Raw genomic sequence first — 19,955 nt, forward strand, 5'->3', positions numbered from 1 at the left:
GGGTGTCTCCAGAGACGGGACATCCACCACCACTCTAAGCAACTGGCGCCAATGCCTCACCCCCTTATCATCAAAAGGCTGTTAACCACTCTGGGGCTGGCAGCAGTGCATGGATGTCACCCAGAGCCTCTGCAAGCTCTCCCCATACCTCTGAAAGCCCCTGGCAGGTTCTGCACCGTTCCCCTCTGTGCTGTGGTCAGATCTTGTGCAGATGGGGCTTTTATAAACCAGAGATACACATCAGGTTCGATGGCACCCAGCCGTCCTTACACGCAGTTTCCTGTGCTTTCAAGTTGCCAAAACAGCAGTTGAAATGCACATGCCACGCAGGCTACACCCCCAAAGAGTTTATGTTTGCACTTCCCTCAGCTCCCAAGAGGAAAGAACTGGAATTTCCAAAAGTGGGAAATTCCAGTACTTTCAATTGTTTCCAAGTCAGAACAAAAAGTCTTAAATACCCACGTTTTCCTCAGAACAGCCTGATGAGGAAAGGCTCACCTTCAAAATATCAAAGCAGCATTAGGAGTAATAACGCAACATTATTACAGTGTTTCAAACCCAGCTGAGGTCAAGCAGCAGCAACATGTAGAGGCAAACCACAGAAGCTGACATGCCTTGGTTTGGGGTTACTGCACTGAGCGTTCTCTTGATGTGCTCTAAAACACCCCCTGTGACAAACATGCTTTTCTAGAGGGTGAACAACCCCACTGAACAATTTCACCTTCTGACAGAGATTTCATAGAACATCCCAAGTTGGGAAGGACCCATAAGGACCACTGAGTCCAACTCCTCCTTTGGCCTTCCCTTTACATGTGTAGGGGTGGGCCCCCACCCCACTGACTGCTATAAACCTGTGACCAACCACTCCATCACCCACTGGCTCCAAGCAGCACAGGACCATGTATGAGCCTCAGGGCTGCTCCCAGCCTTGCTGAAGCTGTGCCACTGTCAGCACCCTTCCAGGAAGCCCACCCGACCCCCACATTCCATTTCCCCATGTTAGGAATTTCCCTGGCACCAACTGCCAAAACAGTGAGATATCAGAGTCACACAGTGTTTGGGGACAGGGAGGGAGAGCAGGATGGGATTTCCTCCTCAGAGGAACACCCTCCCTTGGAAGAGATCTCTGGGCAGCTCCTGTTGCCAACAAGCCTTTGTCCTGCTTCTGCACCCAGCGTCGCAGCAATCCATCTGCATCATCTGTTGCTACAGCTGGAACAGAATGCAGTCAGCAGCATTTGAATTGCTGGAAATACTTGAGCCTAGTTAATATCCTATTTAAGCATCAGATATTTAAACACTCAGCCTTCACATTGCTGCAGCCAGCAACACATCTGGGGCTGCTCACAGTGGGCTGCGCTCTGATAGAAAGCTGCAAACTGAACTCAGCAAATTGCTGCCAGTGCCCAAACCGATGGGCACAGAGAAGGGAAAGAAGCAGGAAAGCTGTGAGCAGGGCACGGTCCAGAGGCAGGACCCCACCAGCCACCCACACCGCAGGCATTTAGGGCTGCAGCTGCCAGGATCAGGGACTCACCCCAGCACCCATCTGCTCCGCACACTGACCAGCAGCACTGGAGGCAAGGGCTCACTTCCAGGCAAACCAGTGCTAGATTTCACAGGTTGCAACATCCAAAAAACCCCACAAGCTTGCATTCTGCATGCAGAGGGCCGGACCTCTGCGTCTGAGTCAGCTCCTGCAGCCACCATACAGCCTCTTAGCTATAAGAGCCCACCAGGAGCAACCACATCTGTGCATGACCTACAGATGCTGGTCTCGGTTTTTGGCCCAGCACTTCACGCTGCAATTTCAGCGAGCTACTTCCACCTCCCCTGCAGTGCACCCAATCCTATGCAGGGAGAAACCAAGCCAGGGCCTGGCTTTCCTTCTTCTCAAGCCAAAGGAGGAAGAAGCAGCTCTGCCACGTGCATACTGCTGAATGCTGTTCCCCATGGTGAGAATAGGCCGGGGAGTGGCCGAGCTCTTCACATGCAGCCAGCCTTGCGCTGCCTTCTCAGAACATGCTGACTGTTGACACATCTGCTTCTCCTCAGGCATTACAACTGGATGAGACATGGTCTGGGGAGAGCAAGAGAGGGGAAAATCCCCTTTGTGTGAGTTGTTGACCTTGCAAATTGAGATTCCAAATAATTCAAAGCTTAAAGCACTCAAGCAAATATTGGGAGCTCTTGGCACTTGTGTGTGTTTGAACCAGAAAAGCAGCTCTGCAGCCATGGGAAGCCCATGAAGGCAGGGGATGTGAACCCACAGGTCTTCACTGGGGTTTGCTGAAGTCCATGTGGGTTCATTGGTCTTGGCTGGGGTTCAGTGAAGTTCACTTGGCTTCGCTGAAGTCCAAAAACCAATCAGCCTTTGAGTCGCAATGCACTCAGTTTGCCTGGAAGCACTTAGAAGAGGTGGATTTATCAGACACCTTGGACTACTGGGTCAGTGCCACTTGGAATCTGCAAGGCTGGATACGCACATGCTCCCACCTGAGTAGGCACAACCCAAAGGAAAGTAGCACTGAACTGAAATGAGCAGGAACAGAGGGCAAGAGGAGAGCGCAGAAGCAACAACAGTGCCCTCATGTGAATGAACCTCAGCTACTGAGCCTGGTCTTCCCCAAACAAAAAACCCTAGTATGCAAAACACATCTTCATAGCTATGCTCACATGCTTGTGAACTGCAATTGCTATCAGGTGTTTGATGATCAGAGAGCTGTATCACATCCCCTATGAGGACTCTGGGGCTCTTCAGCCTGGAGAAGAGCAGGTTCTGGGGGTTCCTTACAGCAGCCTTCAGTACCTGAAGGGGCTTACAGAAAAGCTGGGGAAGGACTTTTCATAAGGGCATGTAGTGACTGGACGAGGGAAAACCATTTTAAACTGGAAGAGGGTAGTTTTAGACTAAAGAAATTCCTTACTGTGAGGGTGGTGAGACACTGGAACAGGTTGCCCAGTGAGATTGTGAATGCTCCCTCCCTGGAAGCATTCAAGGCCAGGCTGGAGGGGCTGTGAGCAACATGGTCTAGAGGGAGGTGTCCCTGCCTATAGATGAACTAGATGATCTTTAAGGTCCCCTCCATTCCAAATCATTCTATGATTCTATGAGTTTTCTCTCTTGTGAGCACAGAAGAACCAAGGGAATGAGGAAGAACCAGCAGGACCACAAGCTTCTGGTAACAGCCCTGTCCTGATTGCTGTTTTCAGAATGATATTTGTTCTGGGCCAATCTGGATTGGTGACCTCAGGCAGAAGTACAAAGAGCAGCTGGGGAAAATGCAAAGGAAGCCAGTGGGCATGTATGCAGCAGCACAGTGCTGGAGAACAGCCCTTTGCTTCCATGACCACCCGGCAGTCAGTGAGCCAACTCTTGCCCCAGCAGCACACAGGTACAACGAGGCCACAGCTAAAAAGGAACTGCATTCAGCTTCTAAAATAGAAACACAAATGTCCAGCACCAGCCAGCTCCAGACTTGGTTCTGATCATCCCAATGGATGGCCACTGAGGACTCCCTGCAGTTCCGGCTTCTGCAGCAGAGACAGCTCTTCCCTGCTCTTCCAAACGAAATTATCCTCCTGTTTTGGCTCCAGAGACTGCCAAACACAGGACAGAAATGTGTGTGGCACAACAGCAGCATCACAAGATGCAGCAGGTTCCCTGGGGAGAAGCGCCCACTGTTTGCAAACCTGGTGAAATCGCTCAGAAATCAAATGATGACAATGATGTAATCAGTTTCTCTAGTAGCCTCAAAATGAATCACAGCCCCCATGACACCCCCCTTTTGCTGACTAATACCTGACACTGCTCAGCGGCCCCTCAGTGTGGAAGGAATGGCACAGGAGAGCCCTTTAAGTGGTGCCTGGCGGCCTATCAAAACCACCCAGAGGCTGTCTGGGGCCTCCATCATGGGGAATTCCCCTTCTCCATGCCTAAAAGTAAACTCAGCTGGGCCAGCCTTCCTGCAGTCGGGGATCGCAGCACCCAGGACTGAGCACCCGGACCAACAGGCTCTCACTCTCCGAGCCCCTCGTGCCCAGCCAGGTGAGTAGCAAGATGCTCTTCTCGGGATGGAGCAGAGGGGAAGGCAGGCAGCTTTTGGCTGTCAGCTCAGAGCTGTGAGAAATAGAAGAGGGTTTGGCTATTTGTTGCAGGCTGGGACATCGTTTTATAAACAAGATGCTTTCTGGGTCTGTGGGATTTTGTTTAGTGCGAAAGCCAAGATTTCTGAGGGTTCACAGAATAGTTCTGGGTCTCTGGAGGAAAACAAGGAATTTGATGGAGAAAAAGGGAAACATCGCTGCTCAGCTCTTCAGCCCGTCCCTCGATGAGACCTTGGACATGGCACACTCGCACAGCACATCAGAGTCCCAGCACCTCCCACAACCCAGCCAGGCTTCAAGGGCAATGTCCCGCTCAGAGAGGAAAACAAGCAGGGCGTTGAATTTGGTGGGAACAAAATTTGTTTTCTTTTACTTTTTATAACCCAGGCAGTGCCCCAAAACCTCAAATTGCCAGGAAACAATGGAACAGCAATGGAATAGAGCCTAGGAAGCCAGGATTGAGACAGCTGGAAAACAGCTCCCAGTGAAGGCCACCCCAGGAGCACAGCAGGCCCCTACAGAAGGAGGACAGCTGCTTACAGCAGTTCCTCTGTTTATTGAATACCAAACACCTCCCTCATGGCAAAACCAGGACAGGGAACCAGGTAGCAACTTGGCAAGCCCCAGAGAACTGCAGAAGCCAAGAGGCGTTCCCTGCAGCTCTGCTCCTCCGGCTGATGTTGCTGTTAGCAAGCAGGCGACAAACAAAGCAGCAGCACAGAGACGGCCTGCTGGTAATTGGTGCTGCAGCCGAAGGGCTGTAATCACTCCTCCGTAATTAGACTCAGCGGGGAATTCTCGCTGCCCTGGCTGAGGAAGGACAGGGTCAGCCTCACACTGAGGGGAAGGCCTGGTTCTGCGGCAGAGCCCCTGCCCAGCCCTCAGGAAGGCAACGAGAAGCCATTTTGTCTCTCTGCAAGCCGGCTGAAGGGCTGAGAGCCTCGGGCCTGCCTCTCCTCTCACAGAGATCCCCTCAGATGGAGGAAGGCCGGGACCCCGCACTCCTCAGAAACCCAACAGCGAGGTCGAGCAGCGCACGCACCCCGCAGCACACACCGCCCGCCATTACACCCCACTGCCCCGGCCGCCCCCACCCTCCTTCTTTATAGCCCGCACCGCCCGCTCCGATTGGCTGCGGCGCCTGTCCGTCATGCTGGGAATTTCCCGAGGGCGGGCCCGACGCCGCTGCGCCGTTTCCTCCTCCCGTGCTGGCGGCGGAGCGCAGCGGAGCGGTGCTGGGAGCCCCGCGGCTGCAGGTGGGCTCGTAGCGGTTCGGTGGGGTTGGGTTGGATGGGGAGGCGGTCCCGGAGGGGGACGGCTGTCCTCCGTTGGGACTCTGAACCGACTTCTTCTGAAATGGGCCGGCTGTCGCTGCGTGCGGCGGTGACATCCCCGGGGCTGTCGTGCCGCTCGCCGTTGGGATGAACGTCTTTCAGTGCGTCCGTCGCGCGGTGACGCCGTGCCTCGGTTTCCCCTCGGGGCGGAGCGGTGCCGGGGTGCTTCTCACCGCTCCGTGTTCCCGAACACCCCAGGGGCGTCCATTCGGAACGTTCCCGTTGCTGAGGCCGGCGGGCCGTGGGCTCCGGGCTCGGCGTGGCTGCGTGCCGCGCGTTGCTCCATCGCGGAACGCACCGCAACCCGGCGCTGGGTTGCACAACCCCGGGGTTTCCCAAACCCCACGGCTCTGCTCGCTGATAAGGGCCTTTTGGGGCTGAAACACGAGCAGGTGACGTGCTCTGCTGGGATGCTGTGCCGTGCATACCCCGATTCTGGAGTCGCGGTGTGCACGCTTTGCACCCCACAGCAAACGCAGCTTTCCTCCCGTAGCTCGCTGTTTCCACCCTCATGGGCAAAGAGGCAGCGCTGTGCTGCCACACGTCCTGCCAAAGTGCACGTTTGTTTACAGACAGCTGGGCTGTGAGAGCAGACCTTGAGCACAGAGCACTTTGTGGAGGCAGGAAGGTTCCAGCAAGGCGCGCCCTTGGGAGCCTTGTATGTGGCTCTGCAAAGTGTGCAATCAAAGGAGGGGGGGTTGGCATCCTTTGATATCCTTCCTGGCTCTGAAAGATGCCCTTTTGGCCCAACCCGTTTGGCACAGGGCTGTGGGCTGCTGCTTGCCAACAGCTGCTGCAAAACACCGTGGGTGGAGGCAGCCGAACCATCTCTTGTAGCACTGCAGATCTCAGTGTTTTGAGAACAACAATCCCTTCGCTCTGGGTGCCAGGAGGGGGGAACTTTGCTAGCACAGCTTTGCAGCCTTCTGCTGCTGGCACCGATTGCACAGGAGCAGTGTGCTTTGCCCCAGTGCTGTGCAGAGCAGTGAGGATGGCAGCGCTGAGCCTTGTTGGCTTCCATGCATGGTGAGAGCCGTGATACAGCCATGTGTGACAGCCTCCAGGCTCTGGGGAGAGGAACAGAGCAGGCAGCACGAAGATGCTGCTGCAGCAGGCCTTGCTTTACTGCAGGGATGGGGATGCGAGCCAGTATCCTCCTGAGCATTGGGACATTACAGAGGGAATATGCTTTGTCTCCTCTTCCATTGCATGGGGACCTTGCAGCACCAGCCCATGGCTTCAGCACTGCCTCACTCTCAAGCTACATAAACACCTGGGAGTCTCCCTGCCCACCCACTCTGTCATTCTCTCCTTTTGCTGAGCTGTCACCAAAATTCACCACCCCAAGGTCCCACTGCCCTGCCTGCACCCACAACCTGCCCACAGTCACCAAAACCCCAGTGGTGACCACAGTGTCTCACAGCCTCTGCCTGCACCTCCTGGCACCTCTACAGAAGGCCTTTCTGCCTCCCTCCTGGTGAGCATCCCATGGCCAGCAAGGAGTCATGGAAGGACCTCAGTGGTTTGATTAAGAACAAAACATCCAGCCTACCTGAAACCCGGCAGCTTCGTTTGAGTTAGCTGTTGACACGTCTATTTTATTCTCTCTCCTCCTCTGTTTTTAGTGAAATGTGGGATGTTCATTACAAGTCTATACAGCTTTGGTTTTGATATGGCCATTGCAGTCTTTGGGATGGCCCTCGGATAGGGAAATCCATGACAGAATTGTGGGTATTGGAGATAAGCAGAGGCTGGAGGCTTTGGTTTGTGTGCATGGCCATAGTTGGATTTAGTGTTGTGCGTCATGTTGGGATGCTTCATGTCATATCCCCTTGTGTATGGGGTCAGAGCAGGGTACAGGAGGGCAGAGGATATGGTGCGTGTGCCAGCGAGGTGCTGGCTGCAGGAGCACAATGCTGGCCAGCTACTCTGAAAGCCCCATGCTTGCACCTGGAGCAGCACATGGTGACCAGACAGCTCCAGGTCCCCATCCTGTGAGTGCTGCTGTCCCCATCCTGCATGCTGCCCAGGTGAGCGAGGCACCTGCTGTGCCATCTCCCTGCAGGGGACATGCCACTGCTGTCAGATGTGGTGTATGATAATTACCTCCTGACAAGGTGAGCGCTAATTGCTGCTCCTGCTGTGGATGCTGCCAGGTGGCAGCTGTCACCTGGAATGTCCTCTCTGCTTCTGGGCAGTCACCATCCCCTGTGACCTGCCCAGATGGCATGTGGCGTGGGCACTGGTCTAAAGTCAGGGTTTCCTCTTCAAAAATGTCCCCCAGGAGCCTCCATTCCCCCTTAGCTGGGCACAGCTTCTCAGTGCCCTTCTGGCTGCTGAGCTGTCATCCGCAGAGTAAGGGCAACAGCTGGGCTGGGAACCTGCTCCCACTGCCACAAATGCAAGGAGTGTGACTGGGACACCCACACATGCACGGCTTTTCATTTTCAACATGAGTAGTGCTTGGGAGCAGAGTGGAAGGATTTTTTTTTTTTTTTCTCGTTTCCCTTTGTTTTGGTGACAATTGTTTGCGGAAATCTCTGTCTGAGGGGCTTTCCAGTACGATGTTGTCAGGCTCTATGTGTTGCTTTAGTTCATTGTTTGTTTGCACTGCTGCATGGATGGAAACTGTGACTTCACTGTAAGGCTCCCATCACTTCAACCGCTTTCAAACCCAGCAGGAAAAAAGCTTCTTGCAGGAAAACAAAAGCCCAACCCCAGTTGTTTTCCTTGACTAGCAGCACCCTGCTGCATGCAGGCGATGCCCCAAGCTGCAGCATCCACTGGGTCCTCCATCCCCTCAGCAACGTAGGTGGTTGGGGCTGCGTGGGGACCCTTTTGTCTGCTGAGCTGTGATCCACACGGCACGAGGACTGCCAGCAATGCTACCACATGTGACAGCTCTCGTGGCCCTGAGTCACCCCAGTGCTGTCACTCGCACAGGGCAGGCGCAAGCGGAGCGTGCGGAGCGCAGTGCCTTCACCTGGTGCGGTGCTGCAGTGGGGACTGCGGTGGCAGCTGGGGCAGGAGGGTGACATGCTGTTCCTTGCAGGGATGCTGGGCTGGGAGGTGGGCGGCTGAATCGCAGCCATGGAAGGGAGGGGACCCTACCGCATCTATGACCCCGGCGGGGGCACGGAGGAGAACGGATCCGCGGCTTTCGAGCGGCTGATAGAGGAGAACGCCCGGCTGAAGGAGAGGATGCAGGGGATCAAATCTATTGGTAATCACTGCACGGTGGATACCAGACCCAGAGGATGGGGTTTCGTTTCTGGACAGCCTCAGCTTTGCAGCCTGTGCGGCATCCATGGGTCTTTTTACCATGGGATGTGGAAGGACTGAGACCTTTCTAAGCTCCTGGGGTGTTTTGCAGTTGTGCCACCCCCTTTTTCCTCTTCCCCCCCTTCTCCCACCCACCCCATATTTTGCTTTCAGTCCCGTGACCCAGCTTCTGCTTTCGAGTCCTTCTGCTTCAGCAGCCAAATTTCCACCTCCCTCCTGATCCCCATCTGTCATGTCCTTGCCTGGGGCTCACGCTGTTAGCTGCCCTGAGGCTTGCAACCTTGACTGTACATTACCCAGGCTTAAATTGGGTTCTTGTGGGAGGTGTACAAATGCAGTGCTGCTGTTCCACCTCCTGGAACCAATCCTTCCTGCATCAGTATGAGGAACCTGCAGCTGTGAGCCACAAAGACAGCTTGGCCCCAGGATTTGGTCAGGAGGAGATGTTGTTGGGTAAAAGCAGACCTCATAGCCAAGTAGGGGGACTGGTTCTGATGGCTGTGGCTGCAGCAGTGTGGGCACTGTGGGTAGGGGGGTGTATCCTCGGGGATTACCCTTGGTGAGCATCCTTCTGCTGCCCCCCAGGAGAGCTGTTGGAGGAGTCTCAGGTGGAGGCATCCAAGCTGCGGCAGAAGGCGGAGGACCTCGTGAAGGACAACAAGATGCTGATAGCATCGTCCGCATTGGAGGAGCTGGTGGAAACTGGAGGTTGGAGATGGGATCTCACTGAGCTGGGGGAACCTGACAGCTCAGGAGCTGAGCTCGGGGCAAGGCAGAGGATGTGAAGGAGGTCTGATGTGTGCCCATTCTCTCCTTCTGCAGCCACTGGCCCAGAGCACAGCTCTGCCATGGCTGCCCCAGGCAGTGCCCAGCCGGACACAGGAACACGGAAATCCCCGAGTGTGAGTGGTGAAAGTGGGGCTGAGAAGAGGGGGGGTGCAGCGGGGGCTGTGCCACTCCCAACTAGAGCTGACCACACTGCTCCCATTGCAGGGCTCCTCATCAGAGTTTGAGGTGGTGGCTGCAGAAGCACAGGGCTGTCCCCAGGACAGTGGCAGAGTGGTGAGTGCTGGGATGTGGGCAGGAGGAACAGCATGGCCCAAGGCTTCTTACAGTGCACAGTGAGCTTGGGGGCAAGGGGAGCACCAGTGTGTCAGAGTGCTGTGACAGTGACAGTGACAGTGACAGTGACAGCCCAAGGAGCTGAATGCTTCAGTGCTCTCCTCTCAGAGCCAGTGGGAAGACCAGCACTGTGCACCACTGCTGGCAGGGCCTCCCCCAACCTGGGCACATTGTGTGCTGTTTGCTGAATGTCCCCTTAGCTGGCACTGTCACCTCCATGTGCTGCAGTTCTGTGTGCTCTGGAAGGGACGAGGGCAGGGACAATGACTCCAGCATCACAGCCATACCTTGCCTCACCATGCCATCCCAGGGCCATGCCCTGCAGCACACCCTCCTGGGGCAGTTTCAGGGCACTTATGCCTAAGCACAGGGCATGGGGACAAGCTGTGACAGGAGGGGATGCCCGGGGAGTTCCCGAAGGCAGTGATGAGTCAGTGGGGCTGGGAGTAGTGCCGTGAAGGTGTGCCGTTGTGTTCACAGCACAGAGTCAGCCGGGTCAGGCTGTGTTGTGCCAGTGCTGCCACAGGTCTCCTAGGTGATGCCACAAAAAGGGAGGATGAGCCCATTGGGGACACCCCCTGTGTGTAGGTGGGGATGTGCCATGACGCTGCAGGGTGTGCCCGATGCGCGCTCCCCAAGGCAGCGTTAAATCCCACGGTGCACCAGGGACACACAGAGCCATGAGGGAGGACGAGGGGAAGGAGCAGAAACCCTGAGCAGAGAGTGATGCAGAGCTTCGTGCAGGAGTTGGAGCCGCTGCCCCATGAGGATGCCAACCTTCTGCCACAGCTGCAGCAGCTGGAGAGCACACTGAGTGGCTGTGCTCGTGAGGCCAGCAAGGACCAGGTCTTCGTGCGCATGGGCTACATGGCCTCTGAGCTGAAGCGCCTGGCCTCCAAGGTGCACAAGAACGAGCAGAGGACGTCTTTCCTGCAGGTGGGTGAGGCGTGGATGTTTGTTTTTCCACTGTTTTTCCTTTTTTTTTTCATTCTGTGGAGTTGGGCAGCTGGGAATGACAAAGGTTCTTGTGCCTGGTGGACATCCAGGGGGGGACTAGGGGTGGCAACCCCAGTAAAAGCTGTGTGCTGGGGGATCCTCACACTGCCATCATTCACCTTGCAGACGCTGTGCGAGACGCTGCACACTGAGAACAAGGAGCTGCGAACCAAGCTGGAGAGGGACCTGGAGCAGAGAAATCAAGCGCTGGAGAAGCTCAGGTGAGGGCAGCCAGCATGGGGGGGAGGGGGGGGCGGCGGGATGAAGCACCCTGGGGGTTTTTCCCCACTGACCCCAGGGGTCTCTGCCTGCAGGTGTGAGAACCAGGAGCTGCGGAGGATGGTGACCCTTAGCAACCAGGAGAGCGCAAAGAGAGAGGCAGCCGAGCAGCAACAGGTGTGGGGAGAGCACAGACCTCAGGCAGGGCTGGGCAGGGGGCAGGCAGAAATCCCCATAGCCTCGTCTCAGTTCTCTCCAGTTTGTCCCAGTTGGACTGGTGCAGCTCCTCAGGGTGTTGAGGGGTGAGGTTGGTGGTGAGAGGGAAATGGCTTACAGAAGCTTGAGGTCACTGTGTGTGCACTTGCAGCAGAGCGGGGTGGTAGTAGAGAAGGCAGCGGGCAGAGGAGAGCTGGAGGCCAAGGAGAAGAAGGTGAAGATCCTGGAGCACCAGCGCCGGGAGGTGAGGATGAGGCTGAGACTGAGACACAGCCCATAGGAGGAGCAGGATTTGGGCTGCGGGGGCACAGGGTGCACTCCTGCAAACAGCACTCTGTACCCACAGCTGCTGGAAGTGAACAAGCAGTGGGACCAGCACTTCCGAGCCATGAAGCAGAAGTATGAGCAGAAGGTAGGACTTGGGGATGTGCTCAGGTTGCACACATCCGCTGGGCACATGGGATGCTCAGATGACACCCAGCATGGGGAAGGGGCTTGAGGCCATCCCAGCATCCCCATTCCCTGCTGGCAGATGACAGACCTACACCAGGAGCTGGCCGAGGCGCGGCGGGCACTGACTGAGCTGGAGTCAGAGAGGGAGCAGAAGCAGAGAGATTTTGACCGCAAGCTGCTGCTGGCCAAATCTCGGATTGAAACAGAGGAGGCAAGTCCCCTGGGAAGAGCAGTGGGAGCTGCCAGACCCATCGCCCTTCCCTAGCTGACCCCATCCCTGCAGGCAGAGAAGGACCGGCTGGGCATGGAGGTGCGGGACCTGCAGCAGAGGATGCGCTTCCTGCAGGAACAGCTGGCACCAGTCACCAGACAGAGGGAGTACCAGGAGAAGGAGATCCAGCGGCTGAACAAGGTAGGAAGCTGCAGAATGGTCCCTGCCACCATTTTGCTGCAGAGTGACAGCATCAGACGATGCCCATCCCATCCCCATTCGGTTCTCCAAGGATGCAACCCCAGAGATGTCACCCGCTCTAACTCACACTCCTCTCCCTCTCCAGGCACTGGAGGAGGCCCTGAATGTCCAGGCCTCCCCTCCACCCATCTTCGCTGGCACTCTGGAGCCGGCCGGGAAGGTGCCACCGCAGGAACTGCTGACCCAGAACGAGCTGCTCAAGCAGCAGGTAGGGCCAGAGGGGTGGGAGGGAAACAGCAGAGCGTCCCGTGGTCCTTCACCAGAGGGACTGTAATGGTACCATGTGTGCCCAGGACTTGGCACAGCCACTGCAGTTGGGGTTTGTAACACAGAGACCAGGTGCACCCAGTGCTCTGCCTTCCACCAGGTGAAAATCTTCGAGGAGGACTTCCAGCGGGAGCGGAGTGACAGGGAGAGGATGAACGAGGAGAAGGAGGAGCTGAAACAGCAGCTGGAGAAGCTACAGAAGCAGCTGGCTGTGTCCAACAACCAGGTGAGCAGCACTGCACCCTTCATGGATGAGTTGGAGATGCTCGTTACCTGTGTTGCAGCCCTGTCACACACCTCAGAGCAGGGGATGAGGAGGGACTGAGAGGACAGAGCAGTGGTTTTGCTGCTGCTTATCCCTGCCAGAGCCTAATGCAGGGACTGAAGTTTATTAAATGGGTGGCACTGCTCTCCCATCCTGCCTGGCACAGAGATCTCCCCAGCCCAGCTGTGCCTGTGGGGAGAGGTTTAGGGCTCTTCTCTCTGCCTCTCGCACTTTTCCTGTGAGTCTGGTTGGGGCACGGCAGCATCCCTTGCCCCATGCTCTGCACTAACCCCTCCTCACCCCCAGCTGCGTGCCTCCAAGGATGACTGCCAGAGAGAGAAGGAGGAGAAGGAGAAGCTGAAGAAGATGCTGAAACAGCACAAACAGGTGGGATGGTGAAAAGCACTTCCTGGTGGAAGGCCTGGCACAGGAGAGGGCTGGAACTGCTCTGGGCTGTCCCCAGGCTCTCAACATCTCTCCTGGCCTCTCACAGGCTTCTGGAGAGAGGCTGCACCCTGACCCAGTGCCAGGACCACTGGGCCCCGCGTGCCCCGTGTACCAGTACCAGTACAGCCCCCCCGTGCCTCACCCCATGTACCATGGCTACGACGAATGGCAGCAGATCCGCTACCCACCAGCACTGCAGGGCGAGCATGCGCCGGGACAGAACTTCCACCATTATCCCCCAGTGAGCACAACAGGGAGCACAGAGCAGGTCTGAGGCTCGTGATGCACATGCACAGTCATTCATCGATCCCATTCCCATCTCTTCCAGCCGGAATACCCCTGGCGCCCACCCTGTGCTATGGCCCGCAGCCAGAATGCCACGGCAGTGCCTGGGGTGAAACCCGTCCCCAAGGACTTGGGTAAGGCTGAGCCCAGTGCCTGGGCAGGGATGGGACGGGTTAGCTGGAGGGGTTCCCTTAAGATCCCATGGGTTTGGGCATCCTGTATCATAAGGGGGAGTGGGAATGGGTGGTGGAGGCTGGACCCTGATGGTAGCATCCCCCTGCTGTCCTGCACCACATCCCCCTGGGGCCCTACAGCATGTCCCAGCCTTCTGTCCCCATGTCACACATGGGGTGGTGGCTGAGGAGCGGTGCTGATGCCACGCTGTGTCTCTTGTGTCCCAGACCAGGCAGGTCCTGCGCTGCCGTGATGCCGAGGAGCAGCATTGCTGTGCTGTGATGGGGGCTGATGGCAGAAGAGAAGCAGGATGTGTGTGTGTGCCCGTGTATGTAGAGCTAGGACCTTCCTCCAGCTGATTGCCCAATGTATCTGCACACAGTGGATGCACGCCTGGGGCCAGAGAGGCTGCAGTGGTGGCAGAGGGACTGCGAATGGCATGGCCATCTCCTTCCACCTGAAGGATTGGGATTGGGATCTTGAGCCAGGAAAAGGAGCCACGCTCCCTCTGTTCCTGGAGCATCTCTGCCAGCGGTCCCCTCCTGGTGCTGGGAGCACCTGTGGCCAGATGGATCCCGCACTGAGAGTGCTTGGTGATGTATTTATTTAAGGACTGGAACTGAATCTGTTTTCATTCTAAGTGTGTTTTCGCCGGAAGAGTCTCAGTGCAGTACTCGAGGTGGGAGTTGTCTCAGACTGTTTGCCCAGATTGATTCAGATGTAACCACGTGTCCAGAGCAAAACATGAACCCGCTCACTGCGCAGGCGGTCAACATTCATTTATCCGAGCCCTGCCCAGCCCTGGGCTCAGCCCCACGCATCCCCCCGCTCCCTGGAGCCAATCCTGCTCCAGGAAAACAAAGCTGTAGGGGAAAAAATACAGCCGTCGGTGTCATGCGCGTGCCAGCAGCAGCTGTGCTTGTTTCTAGGTGCTGCTCGGCAGCGTTCCTCCTGCCTGGCTGCCGCCTGTTATTTTTCCCTTCTGTGCTCTGGACTGAAACCCGAGCGCTCGCCCCGCTCCGTGACCCAGCATGAGGGCAGCCAGGAGGAGGCTGGGCTCAGCCTGCAGCGCTTGGAGCCTGTGATAAATGTGTGTGTGCTGTAATTAATAAACACACAGAGATTTCCAGCTGGAGACGCTCCACTCTGGCTGGGGGTGGGGGGTGTAGTTGTCATCCCCTTGAGAAGCACTGACCCCATCCCATAAAGCATCTCACCCTCTGCTGGTGACAAGCAAGAAGCAGAGCAGCGCGGTTGCAGAGCCTTTATTTGGCATTGCTGTGGGGTTGGAGCACTGGGGGTCGGCCCCCGGGGCTGGGAGAGGAACACATCCCTGCACAGTGAGGGCAGCCTGAATGCACCGAAGAGCTGCACTGCACCCGGGCAGGATCAGGCCAAGCCCACCCCATGGTGGGGGCTTTCAGGCCAGGCCTTCATGGAGATGTCGTCCTCTGCTCCCCAGGGCTGGGTTGGGGGCTGCAGGGGGCGTGAGCTGGGGGGGCTACTGGCCCCGCTGCTGCCGCATGTAGGCAATGATGTCGTTCTTGACGGTGGCGATATTGGCGCGGTGGTACCAACGCATGATGGGCACCCCGTCAGTGCCTACCAGGAACTTCTCAAAGTTCCATTTGATGTCGTGGTTCCTCAATGGCTCCCAGAAGAGGTTCTTGGGGTTGCCGAACTCCTCCGCCACCGGAGGGCAGGAGTTCTGCAAAGAGGAGGAGATGTGTCAGTGCTGCGTGACCCCCAAAATCTGGATGCTGTCCTCCACCCTTGGCACAGCACCCACCTTCAGGAAGCTGTAGACCTTCTGCTCCTTGGCCCCATTCACATCCCCTTTCTGGAAGAGTTGGAAGTTGGGGACGAAGCCACCTCCTGGCCGCACATACCTGTGGGGGACAAGGAGACAGCAGCTGGAGGTGTGACATATGGGAACCCCAGACTTCATCCCCATGATGGACAGGGGACGCTAAAATCTCATCTCCAAGTTGGGCAGGGGAACCCAAAACCTCATCCTCCTGCTGGGGATGAACCCTCCCACGTTGCCACAGCCTTTCCATACCCCACCTTTCTCATCCCCAGTACTCACTTCAGTGCGGGGAGGATCTCAGAGTTCTGGCCAGGCTCCTGCTTCCCAAATTGGTTGGAGGGGAAGCCCAGGACAACAAGTCCATAGGGCCCCAGCTCATTTTGTAGTGCATTCAGTTCTGCAGACAAAGAGCCCGGGATAGGTTAGGGGAACCCAGGCCCTTTGCAGTGCTGTCACCCCATCCCCAGGGCAGGGCAGGTATGGGGACCTTACCGAGGTACTGCAGGGTGAGCCCTCAGTACGTGGCCACGTTGACAAAGAGTACCATCTTCCCCGCGTACTTTCGGAAGGGGATGTACTCGTCCCCATCGATGGTCAGCGCCCCGTAGTCGTAGATGGTGCCCCGCACGGAGTCGTAGCATTTCACCTATGGGGAGCGGGCTGTGGGGCCGGGCTCGGGGCCGTCACTGTGCCACGACAGCGTTGGCCACCACGTAGGACACGAGGGACGTGTCACGGCAGCAGGGTGGGCTCCGTATGGAGATGCACGCACACGTGTGCAGATGTGCGCAGACCCATCGTACGGGAGCGGCTGCTGCACCGGCGGGGATGTTTACCCGCCTGCAGAGTCCCGGGAAGGCGAAAAGGGGGCCGTGCCACAGCGGGGATGAGAACGGACCCCCCCCCCCCATAGCGGACGCGGCGCCGCGGGACGGACGCATCGCGGTGACCGAGGGACGGCCGCGCTCGGAGCCGCGCGGTGCGGGGGTTAACGGGGGAGCGGGCGGCCGTGCCCACCGCGGTGCCCGGCAGCGTAGGGGGCTATTTTAGGAGCTGGCAGGGGACAGAGTCACGGGGAGCTCCGCCGCCCCGGGTCGTATCCTGCCGCCCTGCGCGCACCCGACGCTGGGAGCACCGCCCAGCCCGGGCAGCACAGTGGGGGCACAACGCTCCGCACCCCTCCCTCCTCGGCACTGCTCCACGGACCCCCCGCGACCCCCCACTCCTTACCATCTCCCTCTCCTGGCCCTGCCCCGGCGGGACGAGCCCGGCCAGCAGCACGGCCAGCACGCAGACGGCTCGGCACCCCATATCGGGGGCGGGCGGGTGGTGCGGGGACCCCCGGGACGGCGGCACGGAGGGGTTCGGGCTCACCGCCTTCTGCCCGCACCCGGCCCGGCGCCGGGGAAATAGCGGCGGGACCGCGGGGCCGGGCCAAACGCCGGCGGCGGGGGGGGGGAGAAGGCGGGGGGCCGCGCCGTTAACCGTGTGTGCGCCCTGGGGCGGGCGATGCGCAGCCGGCGGGGCATCGAGGTTTTTTGTTTTTTGTTTTCCTTTACTTTGATTTATTGTGTTTTGGTTTATTTGGGGGGTTTTAGTGTTTGTTTTCTTTTTTTCTTTCTTTCATTTTTTATTATGTTGGGGGTGGGAGGGGATGCTGGGGACTGTTGGCAGTGCCGCTTCTGCTTGGCAGCAGTGTGTGGCCCACAGGCTGCAATTTGAGCCCCTGGGGATTAAAATCCTGGTTTATGCAATGGGATTTAAAAGCCCCACCCTGGCAAGGAGCACCTGGGCAAGGTGATACCCTGCTGCCATCCCTGGGTAGGGATGGGCGAGTGCAGGAACCAAAGCATTCCATCAGCATCCTTCAGGAGATTGGATTGGGCTCTATAGGGTGACCCCGCAGTGCTCCCACTGTGATGCTGCAGTCACAAGCTGAGGACAGGACCCTGTGGTCCCTTATCCCCTTATCCTCAGGGACAGGAATTTCCAAGGCCCTTCTTGCACACTCTGGGAATGCAAACATTTACCCTGGGCTGGCTCCAAGGGAAATATCCGCAATGAGGTGTAAATTCCCTTAAATCCCTCCAAATGGCCTGATGAACTGGTCTGGGGGAGGTAGGGGGAGGCTGTGGTCAGGGGTTCACTGACCTGGGACAGAGTGTGGCAGTGGGTGAGCGCTGGGACACAATGAGTATCCAGGCTCCAGCACCAGAGCTGGACTTTACCTTTGCAAGAGAGCAGTGCTGGCCAGACCAGGGCTTCCTCCCAAACCCAGAGGACTGAAGGAGAAGGGCAGCGATGCTGTGGGCTCAGGGGAGCAACCCCCATCGCATGGCAGGGACACTATGTCTTGGGATGGGGCTGCAGGCTCTGAAAGGGCCCCAGGGTTGCTTGGTGTCAGTAATGGGAAGTGCCACAGATTGATGGAACACAGCTGGGATTGCTTAATTAGGGAAACAGGGTTCAGAGCAGTGAACCTCTGGTCCTAGGAGCAGAGTGGATAGGTCATGCCTGCAGCAAGGGACAGCTGGCTCAGGTTCTGCTCCCTGCAAAATGGAATGGAGGGGACCCTACAGCCTGGCCATGGGGCAGTGTACCCCCACAGGTCCCTCTGTGTTCCTCAATCACAGTGTTCCCCAAAGCTTTAAGCATGTGGAGAGGTGGCTTAGCCCTTCTCTAATCCCCCATAGCAGGGAACACTCTGGACACAGCAGTGGGGCTGCTTGAGATGTGTTCCCTCTCTGCTATTTCACACCATTCTTATATTTATCCCCAAATTGCTGGTGTGGGGTTCTGGTGGGTTTCCAGCTGTGCGCAGGGACTTGGCGCTGTGCTGCAGAAGTGGACACATCCCTTCCACACGTCCCCAAATCGCCTCCGTACACGGGGAAGGGCTGACCTGCTCCTGAACCGCCTTTTTTTTTTTTTTTCCTAAACCAAAACAAAAATAAATTGTTCCTTGGGTCCTGACGCCAAGCCAGCCTCCCTGGGGAGAGCACTGAGGCACAGGGAAGGATTCAGCAAGCTGTGGTCGATGGATCCCCATCCTCATGGCTGAGTTCGGTGAGACCCTGCCTGTGTCACCCCAAATCCATGTCAAGGCTGAAGCAGCATCCCCCACCCCAACAAGGAGAGTGTGGGATAGGCTGGCTGCCCAGCAGCTTCCCTCCTCGGGTGTTTTTCTGCTGGAGCCAGCCCCGCCTGCTGCAGATGTTTGGCAGGGGCTGAGGATAGACAGCCAGCAGTGCTTCCAGTCCCATCCCTGCTACCACCACCTCCGGTGCTGCAGTGGGACAGCAGCATCCTGCCCTGCATGGCTTTGGGTCAGCACCAGGCACTCCACACCCATCGCCTCCATACCCTTCATACTACTTCCAGTAGTGCTCATCCGTTCTGCACATCCGAGGCTGTAGAGACCACAGCAAGGGACAGAGAAACTGTGCACCTCTGCTGCACCCTGGGAGCCAGCACATGGCCATGGAAAAACATTAGTCCCAGCACAACCTCTGAACTTTTGTTGCAGGTGTGCAATCCTCCCTTGTCATGCTCTTGAAGTGCCCCTGCTCCCCCCCCCCTCTCCGTTCTGCTGCCATGTTGCTTCACGTGGCTCCGGGCTCTGCTCACAAAGCCTTCTTTGCATTGCTCCACAATGCCTTTCCTGGAAATGTTTGCAATAGGATCGAATCTTCCCAGAAATCTCTGCCACCGCAAAAGGAAATCCCTTGTGCACCCCTGGCCCAGGAGAAAAGCATTCGGGGAGGTGGGAACAGCTGTTTTTTGCTATTACCTCAAGCCAGGCTTCCTCCTTAAACCACTGACACAGCTGTGGCTTTGTCGCTGTCTACCTCCTGTAACGCTGCTCTGCTCTGCTCCACACACCGCAGCCGCCCCGCGCATGTCCCAGGCAGCAGCTGCTGGCAGTGGGGTGGGATGGGGGGACTGCAGCAAGGCAGGGGCTGCTCTGAGCCGCAGCACTGTGACCACCACCAGCTGCACATTGTGACTGCCAGCGAGAGAGGGAGAGAGGAGGAACAAAGGAGGAAGAAATCTGGTTCTTTGCTCCAGTTCAGCAACTTGAGAGGGGAGAGCAATACGACAGCTCAAAAGGAGAATATCTCCTTGCTCCCTGGGATCTGCGCTTCCCCCTGACCCCAAAGCAAACCCTGCCCAGTATGAGAGGATGTACCTCCGCAGCGGTGAACGCAGCGTTTAAGCAACCGTTCCCACATCCCAGCCTGATTCAGCTCACTGCTTACGTACTTTCTCATGTTGAGTCATGCCAGGATGCCGGTCTGGCCGCAGGGCTCCTGTCCCACACACGGCAGCCCTGGACCTACATCGCACCCAGCGCAGAGGTTGCACTGCAGCATGGGGCTGTGCCAATGGGCTCATGGGTGGGCAAGGGTTTGGGAAGCTGTGGCAAAGCGCTGCGCCCCGACACCAACCACATGGACAGAGCCCACTCTGTCCACGTAGACATATAGACATATAGACATAAACATA

At 57.3% G+C, this 19,955-nt stretch overlaps 2 protein-coding genes across 4 annotated transcripts; one reads left to right on the top strand and one right to left on the bottom strand.

The window, feature by feature from the left end:
- The first annotated feature begins 3,913 nt into the window (after positions 1-3,913).
- On the top strand, positions 3,914-14,768 carry TNIP1 (TNFAIP3 interacting protein 1). Of its 3 annotated transcripts, none has more exons than XM_090150850.1 (18): positions 3,914-4,048; positions 8,494-8,664; positions 9,309-9,431; positions 9,546-9,625; positions 9,717-9,785; positions 10,590-10,781; positions 10,968-11,062; positions 11,156-11,237; positions 11,428-11,520; positions 11,623-11,688; positions 11,809-11,944; positions 12,017-12,141; positions 12,287-12,409; positions 12,569-12,694; positions 13,040-13,120; positions 13,227-13,421; positions 13,509-13,599; positions 13,867-14,768. In XM_090150850.1, exons 2-18 carry the CDS (start codon positions 8,532-8,534, stop codon positions 13,890-13,892), a joined length of 1,836 nt encoding a protein of 611 aa, XP_090006976.1. In that variant the 5' UTR covers positions 3,914-4,048; positions 8,494-8,531; the 3' UTR covers positions 13,893-14,768. The 3 variants fall into 3 exon arrangements, with proteins under 3 accessions (XP_090006976.1, XP_090006975.1, XP_090006977.1); XM_090150849.1 differs by lacking the exon at positions 3,914-4,048 and adding an exon at positions 5,248-5,363; XM_090150851.1 differs by lacking the exon at positions 3,914-4,048 and adding an exon at positions 5,248-5,363 and having other exon boundaries at positions 11,431-11,520.
- Positions 14,769-14,889: 121 nt separating this feature from the next.
- On the bottom strand, positions 14,890-16,860 carry GPX3 (glutathione peroxidase 3). Its single transcript, XM_031598271.2, has 5 exons — positions 16,680-16,860; positions 15,942-16,095; positions 15,729-15,846; positions 15,429-15,528; positions 14,890-15,347 (listed from the first exon to the last, which is right to left on the bottom strand). Exons 1-5 carry the CDS (start codon positions 16,758-16,760, stop codon positions 15,141-15,143), a joined length of 660 nt encoding a protein of 219 aa, XP_031454131.1. The 5' UTR covers positions 16,761-16,860; the 3' UTR covers positions 14,890-15,140.
- Positions 16,861-19,955: the final 3,095 nt, after the last annotated feature.

Source organism: Phasianus colchicus, chromosome 15 (assembly GCF_987193195.1).
Source record: "Phasianus colchicus chromosome 15, bPhaCol1.hap1.1, whole genome shotgun sequence".
Classification (NCBI taxonomy): domain Eukaryota; kingdom Metazoa; phylum Chordata; class Aves; order Galliformes; family Phasianidae; genus Phasianus; species Phasianus colchicus.